The 14,664-nt window shown below is 40.5% G+C and overlaps 1 protein-coding gene across 1 annotated transcript in view; it reads left to right on the forward strand.

The window, feature by feature from the left end:
- The window catches only part of CTNNA3 (catenin alpha 3), a 1,265,562-nt gene that overhangs the window by 70,130 nt on the left and 1,180,768 nt on the right, over positions 1-14,664 (forward strand). The window contains exon 5 of the mRNA XM_081105050.1: positions 13,294-13,413. Within this exon, the coding sequence (XP_080961176.1) occupies positions 13,294-13,413 (120 nt within the window). The remainder of the gene's footprint in view (positions 1-13,293; positions 13,414-14,664) is intronic.

A 14,664-nucleotide genomic window follows, 5' to 3' on the forward strand; every position in this document is an offset into this window, starting at 1 on the left:
TTGAGACTGGTTTTCACTTGTGCCAGGCATGCTGCCGCTTAGTGAGAGGTACAGGGCATACTGAGGCAAGCGGCTGCTTGTTTGGAGTTAGTGGGTCTTTGAGAGTGATTAGGAAAGTCTTCAGTGCGAGCTGAGGCAGGCCACCTGTGTGGAAAAGCCACTGCAGTGGTCCAGGCTGGGCATGTGAGTGGTGGGGCAGGGTCTCCGGAAATCATCAGGACAGGGTGAACAGTATGAGCCCGATTACTGGAGAGCTCAGATTAGTACCCACTTGTGACTGCTGGCTGGGAGGAGCAAGGAAGCAACAGTGGAGGAACGTTCCCTGCCAGCACTTCCATCCCTGTCAGGAGCTGCGCTGCACCTTGCCCCTCCAGCCTTCAGCCTGAAGCTAGTCAGTTCACTTTCCTCCCGTATGTCCCTGGCACTTTTTGAGCTGCTTCCCCTCCACCAGGGCCCGGGGTGAGTGAGTCTTTGAGGGAAGGAGTCCAAATGCAGGACCCTCTAGAGCAGCCCCTGGGTCTCCAGTAGGCCTTTGTCTCACTCACATGCTGTCCCTGCTGATTTCTCTAGCCAGGTGTGATGGGGACACCTCTTCCCAGCACTGGTGCCCTGGGCTAGGGAGCCAGGGGTTGGCCTTGGATCCCTTGCTTCTGCAGCCAAGAGAGCCTCCTGACTTTTAGTTGCCGTACAGTGGAAGAGAGCCTTGCCTGTTCTGCATCTTCACCCGCCCCGCCCCCCGCCCGCCAGTCTCATTGTAGCTTCTTTACACCTTTAGTTAGGAGACGTTTCTGTTCAGCTAGCCTTCAGGTGGTTCTCAGTGGTGGTGGTTCTGTAAGTTAATTGTCATTTTGATGTGGTTGTGGGAGGAGGTGAGCACGATATTTACCACTTTACTATTTTGACTGGAGGTCTCTATGATTACTGTTTTACAGATGAAAAAACGGAGGCATGTTGAATTTAACAAACTTGCTCAAGGCAATAGGAAAAAAACAACTCTGGGACTTAGTATTACAAGGGTTAGAACAGCTTTGAGTATAAATAGCTTTTGGAAGTGCTTAGACAAGTTCATGGGCCTATCACAGGTTGTAATGGAATTTAGATATGCCAGGAGGACATTTGTTGGTGCGTCATCAGAGCCTGGACTTGTGCTAAATGATTTAAGCCACTTATAAGTATTTTAAGTAAAACAATGTACCTCATTGTGAAAAAGGGAAGACCTTTTGTGGTAAATTGTGATATGGTTTTTCATTATTTCATCCTTATGGAAAATTGGTGTGAATTGTATTACTAACTCAATCCTCTTCAGGTTTCACATAGAATGAAGACAAACTGATTTTTTGAGATCATCAACATTAGAATTACTTACCCCAACCTTTCCCCCAAAGTATTCTACAGGACTTATAAATATATGACATAACAATAATTTTTTTTTTTTGGTCCATGCTGCACACAGAATTCCCTATAAATGTTTTCAGTGCACATTAGCATGTTGAAGTCAGTAAGGGAGCCCTGACCGGTTTGGCTCAGGGGATAGAGCATTGGCCTGCGGACTGGAGGGTCCCAGGTTCGATTCCGGTCAAGGGCATGTACCTTGGTTGCGGGCACATCCCCAGTGGGAGTTGTGCAGGAGGCAGCTGATCGATGTTTCTCTCTCATCGATGTTTCTAACTCCCTATCGCTCTCCTTTCCTCTCTGTAAAAAAATCAATAAAATATATTAAAAAAAAAAAAAAAGTCAGTAAGGGATAACGAAGGAAGGAAACTTGTTTTACTTTGCTTAACCCAGACTTTTCCAAACTTCTTGACCTTAGAATTCTTCTACAGTATAGTAATCCTGAAACTTTCTCAGGCCATACTTTGGGAAATAGTGTTTTAGAATATTTCTAATAATATTTATGATTATATTAAATTTCTACTTGGAATAAAAAATAATAGTGGAGAAATATCAGTGCCTGTAGTCCAATGTCTTACTAAGGTAATGCTCAATACATGTAATTGTCTAACAATATACGTGGTCACTAATAGTGATAGTCATCTCGCTTCTGTGAGACAGTGAACCTGGTTTTGAACAACTCTAATTGTTAGAGACTTTTTTTTCTCAAAATGAGCTTAAATCTACCTCCTAGCTATTCTCATTCCTACTTCTAGTTATGCTTTCTGGAGCAACACAGAATCACAGCAATAGGAAAAACCATTCCCCAACCCAAATAACTGATAATTTAGGACTTACATATGGCTTCCTTTATCTAGACTGAAAAATTTCTTGACCCTTTAACATCCTATATAATAAAAGCCTAATATGCTAAGTGTCTGGTCATCTGGTTGTCTGTTCAACCAATCAAAGCATAATATACTAATGATATGCTAAGGCCACTCAACCGCTCGCTATCATGTGCACTGACCACCAGGGGGTAGACACTCCGACCGGTAGGTTAGCTTCCTGCTGGGGTCTGGCCGATCCGGACAGAGCGAGATGGGCTGGACATGCCCTGGATCCCTCCCATGGTCCTGCCCCACTGGCCAACCTCCCATGTCCCTCCCCGGCCCCGATCATGCATCAGTGGGGTCTTTCGGCCTGGTTTGTGCCCTCTCGCAATCTGGGCTGAGGAACTGCCCCCCCTCCCCCCATGATCACACGAATTTTGTGTACCGGGCCGCTAGTTCTTGTATAACAGTTCCAGACTATGAGGAATACTCTAGAATTTCCATATCTTGTATGATTTTATTTTCCTGTTGAAATTTTTAATCTTGCTTTCTTTTTAAATCCTCACCCAAGGATAGTTCCCCCTCCTTTTTTTTTTTTTTTTTTTTTTAGATAGAGTGAAAGGGAGGTGGGGTGAGAGAGAGACACATCAGTGTGAGAGAGACAGATTGGTTGCCTCCCACACATGCCCCTACTCTGCCAGATCGAGCCTGCAACTAGGTACATGCCCTTGACTGGGAATCCAACCCGCATTCTTTGATGCACAGGGTGATGCTCTAACCATTGAGCAACCGGCCAGGGCTCAGTCTTGCATTTTAAATACTTGAACAAGGTAAGCAGAATTGTTTTATGGTTAAAGTTTGAAAACTTCGGCGTCTGGACTCCCAGGGTGTCTGCTTGTATTACCACTATGCTGGTTTTTGCTCATGGTGTCTTATCTTTGTGTGCTCAACATTATCTCCTCTGGACCTCATCTCGGGAGATTCCTCACTGTTTTATTAGCTCTTTGATGTTTTAAGGATGAAGTTTTTTACATATCATCAAGTCTTGTTAGATTTAATCAGCAGAAGGATTGAACTGAATAACTAATTTGCCAATACAAGAAATAGAAGTCTGCAAAATCATCTCTAATTTTGTCTATGCATATTCTAGATTATTAGGTAGGTTCCATAGAATGTTGACATTAAGATATCTGGAAATAAAAATAGACTCTATGATGTAAAGATTGCATAATATACTCTGACAATAACCTTCCCGAATTAATGTCCAACCTTACCTAATATGATAGCTGTTGGTTCATACTGATTTTGTGAGCGATTAAAAGCTCCAAGTTTCTGAACTCAAACTACTCTTAATCAAGATCTTTCTCCTCGGACACTAGTTATCCTTCTATATGTAAAGGTAGATGTTACATTTATATTCATTGAAATCTATCTTGTTAATTCTGGCTTTTTTGATACAGTCCATTCAGATCTGTTTGACTTTTGATTTTGTCTTCCTTCCTAACCTGATGTCATTTTCAGATTTCTTTGACCAAACTATTCATGAAACATTGTTTAATGACATGGAAAAGTGTGCTATATCTTCCATTCAGATAACATGAATCAAATATTACCACATGTTGAGTGAAGTTGTTAAAATGAGTTTTAAACTCATTTCATTGGGCTACTGTGTAAACCACGCTTATTTATTTTATCCTCAAGCGCTTTCTAAAAGGCCTTCCTGAAATCAAGATGTATTATCTGTGGCATTGCAGGTTTATCAGTGTAGTAACTCCGGTTGTAAAGGGAATGAACCCCATAAGAGCTCTAAGTGACCATTGTTTGCTTGCTTTTATCCTTTTTTCCCTTTTTATTGTCTTCATTTTTCAATTACTCACAATCCACTTACCTAAGGTTGTAAACCACCTGTCTGCAGGGATCTCCTTGCCCTTAAGATCTAGATAGAATTGGCTTGAACTCTCATTCTGTGTTCGGTCAAGTATAATGTTCTCCCCAAGATTCTGTAAATTTCCTGGGGCTCATATTTTCAGGGTCACCTCTGGCTCCACGCTTTCATTGCCTCCACTGAATTGTAGTTCTGGATGCTATTCTATCCCTATTTCATATATTAATTGGACAGATACATGCAAAAATTGTTGCTGTATGTTAATCCATAATTGGAAATTGATCTTTTCCTCCTTGATTCCTCCTCTTCCCCCATCCCAGACAAGCCATGTTTATGTATATGGCAAACCGTATAGAAGCTCGAGAAGATGAAAGGGAAGGAGTTCTGTTGTGTGACAGTATGATCTAACTTCAATTTATATCAGTGATGGCGAACCTATGACATGTGTGTCAGAGGTGACACGTGAACTCATTTTTTTGGTTGATTTTTCTTTGTTAAATGGCATTTAAATATATAAAATAAATATCAAAAATATAAGTCTTTGTTTTACTATGGTTGCAAATATCAAAAAAATTCTATATGTGACACGGCACCAGAGTTAAGTTAGGGTTTTTCAAAATGCTGACACGCCGAGCTCAAAAGGTTCGCCATCACTGATTTATATATTAGAAAATTTCAAATTTCTTTAGCTACTTTTTTTCTCATTTTTCTCTCTACCTACTCTCCTTTGTTGTCCCATACGTCCTAAATTCCTGTTATTTGAATACAGTAAGAGTTTCCATCTCTCCACCATCAACTAGGATTCTGCTCATTTGTACCCTCAGATATCACTGTCTACCTTAAATTACTCCTTAAGGTATTTTCTCAATATAGATAGTTCTTTCCCTAGGAGGAATTCTGTAGTTCTCTTTTTCTCCCTCCCTCTCCCCCCACTCTCTCCTGCATGTGCGCGCACACACATCCTACGGTCTATAGATATAAAACCCTAACATGCAAATAGACCAAACAGCGCAACAACTGAACAACCAGTTGCTATGATGTGCCCTGACCACCAGGGGGTGTGCAAGGAACATGACGGGCATTGGCAGCAGGTGGCAGAGCGTGGAACATGGTGGGCATCTGCCGTGGTGGGATGGTGGAGCAGGTGAGCGGGGGCTCCAGACCAAGGCAGGGTGCCGGTTGCTGTCATTGGGGCGAGCCTCTGGTGGTTACTGAAAATTCTATGCTCCCATGTGTTGCGGTCCTGCCAGGTGCTTGCACCTGCAACCAGTGCTGGAGCCGCTGCTTGCACCTGCTGCCGGCGCCCAGTGCTGGTCCCGATCGCTCAGCCCCAATTGCCCCTGAGGGCTTCTCTACCTCCCCCTGCTCCTGAGGATTGATTGGGGCAGCAGCCACTGCTGGTGCCGGCCCCAATTGCTCTGCGCTGTCAGTGGGTATGAGTGAGGCTGGTGCTGTCAGCACATGGGAGCAGCAGTGGTGGGAGCGGGGCTGCTGGAAGACAGGGGACCAGGGGCCATGGTGGGAGGGGCCAGGCAGGGGTGCGAAGGATGGGCCGAAACCCACCCCTGTACCCACTGTAGCCTCTCAGCCCACAGTTCCTTTCAAGGTGCACGAATTCATGCACCGGGCCCCTAGTATGATAATAATCTAGCCCAGATATATTCTGGGGGAGAGCATCAACTTTAACGATATAGATTTCTTCTTCTGGACACATATTCTTTCTTCAAAAGGAGTAGACACCATTTTATTTCTTGCCCTTGTTTTGAATATAATAGACAATGGCCTGCATCTCCTCTATTACAGTCTTATGATTTCATGCAAGCTTCTGCTCATTTTGGGCTTTTTAGCTCTGACACTTGTATACAAGTTCCTGCTACATTTTGTATTTATTTATTGGACAGTACCAAAGAATTTCTCTGCTTTCACAATGTTTTCTTTAGTGGCCTTATCCTTTTCCTCCTTATTATGATATTTTCCAAATAACAGAATATTTCATCCCTGCTGAGGTATAATTCCTCTTAAATGTCAGGTAAGTGAGATGTTATTCTCTTTTGATTAATAGTCTTTACCTTAATAGTCTAAACACTTTCTGATTACCTTATACTTTCTTATCTTTATTAAATTATCCTCTTTCCACTGAGACTTCCCCCAGAGATGCAATTATGATCAACCATTTTTATAAAGGACATAGACTGAGGTCACCAACTAGTGCACACATGATTCGCTGCGCTACTCTCAACAGGATAAGTCCTGCACCAACAGGGACTTAATATTCACTTCAGTACATCCAGGATTCCCGGCATGGGAGTTTTACATGTATCTAGTTCCTCAAGGAAATACATATTCTCTTCTGGGGAAAATAGGTCCAAATCGAAAGTAAGAGAGGATGGAGAAAAAAATGTGTCATTTCAATATTGAAGTAATTTAAGGAACTTGTCAAGGCAATTTGGCTTTAGCACCACTATTGCTCATAGTTTTCTATGGGAACTTAAAAGTTTTCTTTATTTTGTACTGTTCAAATTTTTTTTAAACTTTTCTTTATGGTTTATACTTCTCAATAGTTCACATTATATATTTTTATCTGGATTTTATAAAGTTCAACATGGCTTTTGACAATAGGGAGACCTTACTTGAATCTTGGCTCTGTTGTTGATTAACTGGATGACTTTGGGGAAGTTAAAACATCTGTGAGCTGTGTTTTTTTCTTCTGAGCTCTAAGGATAATAACACTCACTCTGAATACTTTGAAAGGATCTTGTGAAGTTTAGTATATAAATTACCTGGCAAGAACCCTGTCCTACCTTTCTCCGTTGTAGTACTTTGCTCCCGCCTTTTGACTCTTGCAATGCAATATTGTCTTCATTCTTAAGATAGGAAGGGAATTAAATTTGACACCTGAGTTGAACTAAATTTTTCCCATTTATCATATCACTAGAGGCCTGATGCACGGAATTTGTGCAAGAGTAGGCCTTCCTTCCCCCAGCTGCTGACACCAGCTTCCCTCTGGCACCCTGGACCCAAGCTTTCCTCCAGCCACCGGCAGGCACCCGGGACCCTGGCTTCCCTCGCAGCCACGGCCGGCTTCGTTTGGAAGGTCTTCCAGAAGGATGTCCCGTCTGATTAGCATATTATGCTTTTATTATTATAGATAACTAGTTTTATATTTTAAAAAGTGGGAATGTTGGTTTTTTGGATTAGGAAATAGACCAATGTCATTATAGAAATAGGTCCAGTTTTAATAACTTCTTATGCCAAATACATAGTTTATGTTTGCTATGTACATTGCTATAAAGTTTTTGTGTACTTACAAATGATTCTGGATATAAAGAATATTTATAATGCTGCCAGAAAGTCACATATTACCATATTGATAGCTGAGACTTTTTGAGACCAGCTTTTATTATTAAAGGAAGGTATGTACCAGCAAAAAGAGTTTTTAAAGCTTCTTTTTATTAAGAAATATTAGCAGTTTATAAGGGGAGAAATTAATGTTTAATTAAGAGCTATTAGAAGCCAAGTATATTCTGCACAAAATCCTAGGAAAAATACACAGAGAGATATTAAGGTTTAAAGAAAAAAGTAAGTCACAAGTCTGGTATTGAAGATGGAATAGGAAAAAGTAGAAAATAGAGACAAATAGGGCACAAATATCTGGTTCTGTGCTGAATTTCATACTGGAAACTATAGGGACAAAGATAATGTAGATCATGTGAAAATGTTAACTTCTGAAAAGGACCAAGTAGCCCCAATCTGATCAGCTTATTAACCCATTCAGCAAATGCTTATTTTTTGTGTGCTTGCTGTATGCCAGCCTTCACACTATGTGCTAGGGATTCATATTTAGAAAAAGTAACACCAGGGTCCTGCTCTCCTGGAATTTATAGACTAATTAAGAAATCAACAGTATAAGTTATTATGCTAGAGGTTGGTGTAAGGTGTTAAGAAGGCATAATGGCAGCTGTATCAAGGGAGAGAGTTTTGAGTGAATGATGCTTGACCGAGTTTGGAGAGAGAACTAGACAAAGGAGGCAGTGAAGAAAGAGAGCATTTTAAGTGGAGGGAGTGTATATTCTTGAAGACCATTCATACTTATGAATGGCTGAGATGAAGGATGATTGTATGGGAGGAATGAGTTGAAGTTGAAGAGAGTGGGCATAGATCTACTTGTGAAAGGCTATGTGCTAAGTTAAAAAGTTTGAACTATAGTCTGAAATGAGGGTGGGAACCATTAAAGAATTTTAAGCAGGAAAATTATGTAAGTAAATTTATATTTTAGGTCCATTACTTTGTCAGCAGTTGGCAAGGGGGCCAGATTGGAGGTAGAGAGCCAGTAATGAGGCTGATGCATTCATTTGGTGGTGAAATGATGGGGTGGGGTGAGGAGCGAATGAGAGAGATGGCGAAGGAACAGTGTACAATTTGGAAAGTGATTGGAATCTGTTCAGAGGGAAAGGGAAGTAGCAATCAGCCTTCTAGGAATTTGGTTGGGCATTGAGGACACTGGTTTTCTGCATATAGAGAAGCAATTTACAAGCTTTAGACATGCTGGACTTGAGGCACATATGAAAGATAGTAGATACTACAAATATATTGGAGCTCAGGGGAGCAAATTAAACGAGATAGATTATGTTTGTAGTGATATGCTTTCATTTCTTTTTTATTCCTTTTGTGTAACTTCTATGGGTATTTTAATTCTCCCACATATAGACTTTATGTTGTGGTCGTCATAATTTACATCTATTCATGTTATATATATATTTTTACATATTTTAGTTAGTTTTAGTACATTTCTCTTTGAACTTTAATTTTTAAAAATCCTCACATGAGGGTATATTTTCATTGACGTTAGAGAGGAAGGGAGAGAGAGAGAGAAACATTGATGTGAAAGAGAAACATTGATTGGTTGCCTCCTATACACTTCCTGACTGGGGATCGAACCCACAACCTAAGTATGTGCCCTGAATTGGAATTGAACCCACCACCTTTTGGTGTATGGGACGATGCTGCAACCCACTGAGCCACTGGACAGGGCAAGAACTATCTTTCTGGTTGTTACAGTTCCATGGGACCCGGGAACATAAGCCTCCCTGTCCTCCAAGCTAGGAGATCGTGGGGCACCCCTGGGTGGCCACCAGACATGTGTAGACACTCCTCTTTGTGAGAGACTGGTGCTCTGCAGCCTGTTAGTGGGAGAGTCTAAAGGTAGTGACCACTGGCTGGAGCAAGGCAGAGGGAGAGTGTAAAGATGGCAACCTCTGAAAAAAGAATAAAAAAAAGAAAAAAAAAGAAAAAGAAAAAAATGGCCCTGAGACTATCCAAGCAGGCCTCTGCCTTGCAGACCAATGTTATAAAATAAACAAATGAGTCTTTTTTCATGTAAATTTGGGGCTCATTTCAAAGGACTGCTTTAGCACTGGCCATAGGGTGGGTGAGTCTGTGTGGAGCCCTTTAGGAGCCTGTTCTTAGGCAGCTACAGCCCCAGGAGTCTGGTGGCTGTGAGCCCCACTGGTCTTCAAAGCCAGGTGTCTTGGAGGCTCATCTCTCAGGTGCCTGTCTTAAAAGCTGGGTGCCTGATGTGAGGTATGAACCCTTTACTTTGCACAGTGCTCTGTTTTTTTTTTTTAAGTTTCTTCCTGACTGTGGCTTGTTCCATTGTGGGGTGTGGTTTCCGGCTTGTTTACCTGATGTGAAGTAGTATCTCCACCTTTGTTTAGGGTTTCTCCCCTGCCCCCCCGCCCCACCCCCAACATAGTTGTAGATTCAGTGTGTCCATGGGAGGAGGTGAATTCAGGATCTTCCTACATTGCACTCTTGAATTGGAACTCGAACAGAAAGGAAACAGGCGAGAAAACACTCTTGGGTGCGGGTTTACAGCACTTACTTTTATGGAAAAATTTGGGCTAAGAGCTAGTGTTTGCATGTTCTCATTCTCGCCTGCCCTGTGATATTTGATACGATAGCCAAATAGGACAGAATTTGCATTTGTTTCTCAGAGAAAAGACCATCTTAATATTCAGTTTTGACATTTTAGAATACACCTAGATTTGTTTTGGGTTCAGATTTATTCACTGGGCTTTTTTTTTTTTTAAGGTTTACATTTTGTCTGTAATGAGTTAAAAATAGCAACATTCAACAAATTATTTTGGGATTCTTGAATTATTTTAAATTACCACCCAAAACTTTGAACAAGTACAATCCAGGCAATGCTTAAGGTAAGGTTCAGATTTTACTGAAAGATATTTGACATTAACTCAAGCTCAGTGGCCTATTGGAATGAAAAATCTTCAAATTGAGTTAATGTCAAATACCTTTCAGTAAAATCTGAACCCTACCTTAGCATTGCTTTATTTTTGTCTTTTTTACTTCTGCTTCATCTACAAGGTAAAATTAGTGCTTTTATTCTTTAGCATCTTTAAGTGTATATGTGGGCAGGTATTGATGGAGTGTGTTTAATGGGATCTAACAAAAAGCCACTCTACAGATTTTATGACATCCCCTTGATAATTATTTGTTTTTATAAATGAAAAAATCTACTTAAATGAATGAATCATCATAGTTTGAGTATTCTGAGCTATTTAGTATCAATCAATGGAGGCTATATGTCCTGATAATGAAAGTTCAAGCTAAAATCTCCACATTATGCAGACTCTGACCTTTAATGAAAACAGTTTGTGGTTATGCATCCTAACTGGATTTTCTCTCTTACTTCTCTGGCTGTAGACGGGTTATCTGGAATTATTGGTTATCATGTTTCTTATTTTGAATGTATTAATGTATTAATCCGGAAGTTTCTATTTGGAGTTGTATAAAAAGTTCACATAGATGTGAGGAAGAAATATCTAAGAAGTAGAGTAATATTTCTCAGGGAATAGATTGATTGGCAAAATAGTTTGTATTATTTATAGATAAAATTACTTAAATTGTTTAAAATGTTAGACCTGGTATTATTTTGATTTGAACATAGAGAGAATAGACCAAGGAATAGCAAGGCACAGAAACAATCACATAGCATAATAAAACAGCGAATATAATGGTTATTAAAATTATATTAAAGAAATTTGTTTACTCTGCCGCAAAATGGGAAAATGAGCAGACTTCGGCTGCGTTTGAACTGATGGGTGGGACTGGTTCCCATTTAAGGCTCTGAAAATTCTTCCTGTGATTTGAGGCCCAATTCAGTTTCCCTCATGCCTTTTATCTGGCCCAAGTCTCATATCAGGGAGTCTTTTCTGTTTCAGCACATGTTACTTTTATCTCCTTTTTGCATTCTCTTCACTCACTATGCCTTGTTTGAGCTAATGATAAAGTAGCAAGAGCACAGCATTGTGGTCAAAACCCATTTCAAACTAGGAGTCCAGGTGACTCCCTGGTGAAATGGGAAGGGAACTAGGGACCCCCGTGGTTCCTGTGAGACTTAAATGGGAAGGCGTAAAGAAGTACCTGGACCTGAGCAGGCACTCAAATATCAGAGTCCTTCCTATTTTTGAGTTTCATGCCTAGCTTTCCGGCAGTCTGTCAGTTCATTTAGCGCAGGAAACGTGTTTTATATTCACAGTGCCTTGTGCACAGTAATGTCTAAAATATTGCATTGTTGAATGTAATTTACCAGCCTGCTGTGGAAGCTTAGTACTGTTATTTTTTATTTCCTTTTCCTCTGCCATCTTGGTTTGAGACAAACACGTTGCTTTTGTGAAACTGAGGATTTAATTCAGCAGAATGCCGTTATAATACGACTTATTCCATGGCGTTTGAAATAGTAAGGGTCAAATCATTTCCCTGGAAACTTAATCATATTCTGTAAAATCCTATTAGCCTGCCTCATACCATCATAGTCACAGTGAGTTCTGGTGTGTTTAAGATGGTGAAGTCTCTGTAGAAATCTATCTAATGGCACACAGTGAGCATATGGAAAACAAATGATAAAGCAAGAGGAAATGCAAATGTCTTGCAAATGACATTACTTGACATTTGCAATCACTAATCCTCCAAAGTAGGTGCTAATTTACTAAAATAAACCAAGAATTCAATTTGTTGTGAGCTCCCTTTGCTTAATTAATTATTAGTAGCAGAACAATATTCTGCGCTACACTGCAATTTGTCTCTTTTGTGTTTATCTAGTATCTGACTTAGAAATGAACAGAAGCCCTGGCCGATGTGGCTCAGTTGATCGGGCATCCATACACCAAATGGCTGCCAGTTCCATTCCTGGTCAGGGTACAAGCCTGGGTTGTGGGTTTGATCCCCGGTTATGGGTTTGATCCCCAATTGTGGGGGTGGGCAGTGGCGGGGGGTTGGGGGGGTGGAAGAGGCAATATCGATGTTTCTCTCTCTCTTTCCCTCTCCTTTCCTCTCTCTCTAAAAATCAAAAATACTTTTTAAAACCATGAACGGAAACATGCTGATTCAGCAGAACTGATTTTATAGCTCACCTGTATTATAAAGCAGGAATGAATAAATGTTTGCTGAACACACTGCATATGCTTCAGTCATCAAAACGTTAGTTTTCTTACCTTCCCAAACTGTAAGATCTGAGAGAGCTTCCTGGCGGAAACTTGCTGGGTGCCTATTCTGCAGAGATATTTCTATAGAGACAAGCAACTGTTTTTACATAAATTGTTTCCATGGTTGGAATGTGAGAACTCTTTTAACACTTTCTCATTGTGATTTGAAATTAAACATACATTCATTGTACATTTTTTCTTTAAAAGTAGTAGTGTATGCTAAGACATGAATAGGTTTTTTTTTTAATCCAGTATACTCTTTTGTTGAAATGACTAAGTGGGCTTTCATTTATGCAATAACATTGGTGTACATTTTCTTATTCTTTTAAAAAAAATATATTTTATTGATTTTTTTATAGAGAGGAAGGGAGAGGGATAGAGAGTTATAAACATCGATGACAGAGAAACATCGATCAGCTGCCTCCTGCACACCCCCTACTGGGGATGTGCCCGCAACCAAGGTACATGCCCTTGACCAGAATCGAACCTGGGACCCTTGAGTCCACAGGCTGACGCTCTATCCTCTGAGCCAAACCAGTCAGGGCCATTTTCTTATTCTTCATAATCATTTTTAATTATTTTATTGAAAGGCAACTAGTTTGTATTTGTTATATCTGTTTCAACTTTTCTCTGTTAGCTAGTTAGACATTTGAGGAAAAAGAATGCTGCTGTACTAATTATTTACTTTCGTTTTAAATTTCAGTTTCAAAGGACATTTGAATCTCTTAAAAATGTTTCCAACAAATCTGACCTCCAGGAAACCTATCAGAAGCTTGGGAAGGAGCTGGAAAATTTGGATTATTTAGCCTTCAAACGTCAGCAGGTAGGATGGGAACTCTCCTTGTGGAGATGGTGAGTGCTAGGCTTTGTGCTGTCATGCCTGTCACTTTCGGTGGGCCTGGGGCACTTACCTTCCAATGTTTAGGGCGGAAATAGGCTGTGCTGTGCTGTGTTGACCAGTCTCTTCATATGACTTCCTGCGGCGTTCCCCGGGGGTCTTGCTTTGAGATGTGCACTCTGGGGGTTTCCACATGTGTCCTTTTACTTCTCTTAAAGAAAACTCCTGCTGGCTGGTAAAGGTACAATTTCCCTTCAAGTAAGGATGCTTCATTGGCATAAAGTTTTGTGTCCAAGAGCTGTGAATGCTGGACCAGGTGGCTTTTATATTGACAGGAGGATGCTTGAGAAAAATCCCCTGAAGACCAGGTAAAGGATGTGGTTGTACATACAAATTTAAGGGAAAAAGTCATAAATATGCCAAAATATGAATCAACCTTTGCTTTTCTTATTTGATCTCTGAAGATTAGTAAGTTTTCTAAATGTATAAGGTTGAACAAAAATATACTTTACAAATGCAAATCTTTTTGCCTCCTTGAATAGATTTCAAGATAAATCCTGAGCCCAAATAGAACTGGTTTGCTTTTAGAATTAATATTTTGTAATATTAACAATAATTCTGTGTGTGTGTGAGATTCTGCCTTTCCCAAGCTGGCTCTTCACCCGTCTCCTCACAGCCACTAGGTGTCAGGGTTGTTAAGCTTTTACTTTGACGGGATGTTTATTTCCATCAGAACTGCCAGTTGGATGTTTAAATGAGGTTGCGTGAAGTTTGGGAATGTGCTCAGTGATGGACGGCGTCTAGAAAAATGACTAAGTGGGTGCACCGGATGGCCAGGCACCACGTCCACTACCTAAGAGTCTTTCCTGGTAGTGTGGCAAAAGGTGTGACTCTCTGGCCATTGCCAGTTTCACAGATTTTGGATCTATGGGCTGGGGGTTTTCAAAGCAGGACTTGCTATGTGTAGTCACACTTCACCAGGTCAACATAGTATGGTGAGGACACACTGACTTGAAAAGAGAATTGTGTTTTAGGTTTTGCTTTATCGCAGACCTTACATGAGCATTTAACCTTTCCAAGGCCCTATTTTCCTAGGAGCTATATTTGTTTTGTAGAAAGTTCTGGGGCAAATGCAATGAACTTATATGAAAAAGGACACACTATCCATTTATGTTTTTTTAAAACCGATTTGTAAATTAGTGAGGGCCTAGGTATTAATGAGCACATGCGACGAAG

The sequence above is a fragment of the Myotis nattereri genome, assembly GCF_964212035.1.
Source record: "Myotis nattereri genome assembly, chromosome: 13".
In the NCBI taxonomy this organism is placed as follows: Eukaryota; Metazoa; Chordata; class Mammalia; order Chiroptera; family Vespertilionidae; genus Myotis; species Myotis nattereri.